The following is an 820-nucleotide window of genomic DNA, read 5'->3' on the forward strand; positions in this document are numbered from 1 at the left end:
CGCGCCGCTCCTGCGCCTGGGGGGGCACGGGGTTGGGGGGAGCACTGGGTCCCCCAGTTCCTGTACTGGGGTCTCCCCATGTCACCCTGTGCTCTACTGGGGTGTCCCAGTGTCCCCCAGTTCCCATACTGGGGTGTCACAAGGCACAGAGGTGGCCCTGCACGCTGCGGTGTCCCCAGTGTCCCCCAGTTCCTGTACTGGGCTGTCCCAGTGTCCCCCAGTTCCCGCACCTGGGTGTCCCCATGTCCCCAGCATCCCCCAAACCTTGTTCTAGGGTGTCCCAGTGTCTCCCAGTCCCCACATTGAGGTGTCACTGAGCACACAGACATGTCCCTGCACACTGGGGTGTACCCAGTATCCACCAGTTCCCGTACTGGGGTCTCTCAGTGTCTCCCAGTTCCTGTACTGGGCCACCACCTGGGTGTCCCTGCACACTGGGGGTGTCCCCGGTGTCCCCCAGTTCCTGCACTCGGGTGTCCCCATGTCCCCAGCGTCCCCCAAACCTTGTTCTAGGGTGTCTCAGTGTCCCCCAGTCCCCATACTGGGGTGTCGCAGTGTCTCCCAGTTCTCATACTAGCCCACCCCCCGGGTGTTCCCTACATACTGGGGTGTCCCCATGTCCCCCCACCATGTCCCCGTACCGGGGCGTCGCGCCGCAGGGGGAACTCGGAGAAGCTTCGCCGCATCATGTCCTCGACACGCAGTGCCTGCGCCCGCAGCAGGTTGAGGATCATGGAGTAGGTCAGGCGGAACTGGGACTGCAGGCGCGTCGGGCGGCCCTGGGGGGGGACACGGTGAGGGGGGGGGTCACGGCGGGGGG

At 65.7% G+C, this 820-nt stretch overlaps 1 protein-coding gene across 1 annotated transcript in view; it reads right to left on the reverse strand.

Annotated features, from left to right (window-relative positions):
- The window catches only part of SKIV2L (superkiller viralicidic activity 2-like (S. cerevisiae)), a gene marked incomplete at its 5' end in the record, with an annotated part of 17,999 nt that overhangs the window by 5,884 nt on the left and 11,295 nt on the right, over window positions 1-820 (reverse strand). The window contains 2 exons of the mRNA XM_010574426.1: window positions 6-16; window positions 642-779. Of these exons, the coding sequence (XP_010572728.1) occupies window positions 6-16; window positions 642-779 (149 nt within the window). The remainder of the gene's footprint in view (window positions 1-5; window positions 17-641; window positions 780-820) is intronic.

This window comes from Haliaeetus leucocephalus, unplaced genomic scaffold (assembly GCF_000737465.1).
Source record: "Haliaeetus leucocephalus isolate CR32 unplaced genomic scaffold, Haliaeetus_leucocephalus-4.0 Scaffold435, whole genome shotgun sequence".
Taxonomy (NCBI): domain Eukaryota; kingdom Metazoa; phylum Chordata; class Aves; order Accipitriformes; family Accipitridae; genus Haliaeetus; species Haliaeetus leucocephalus.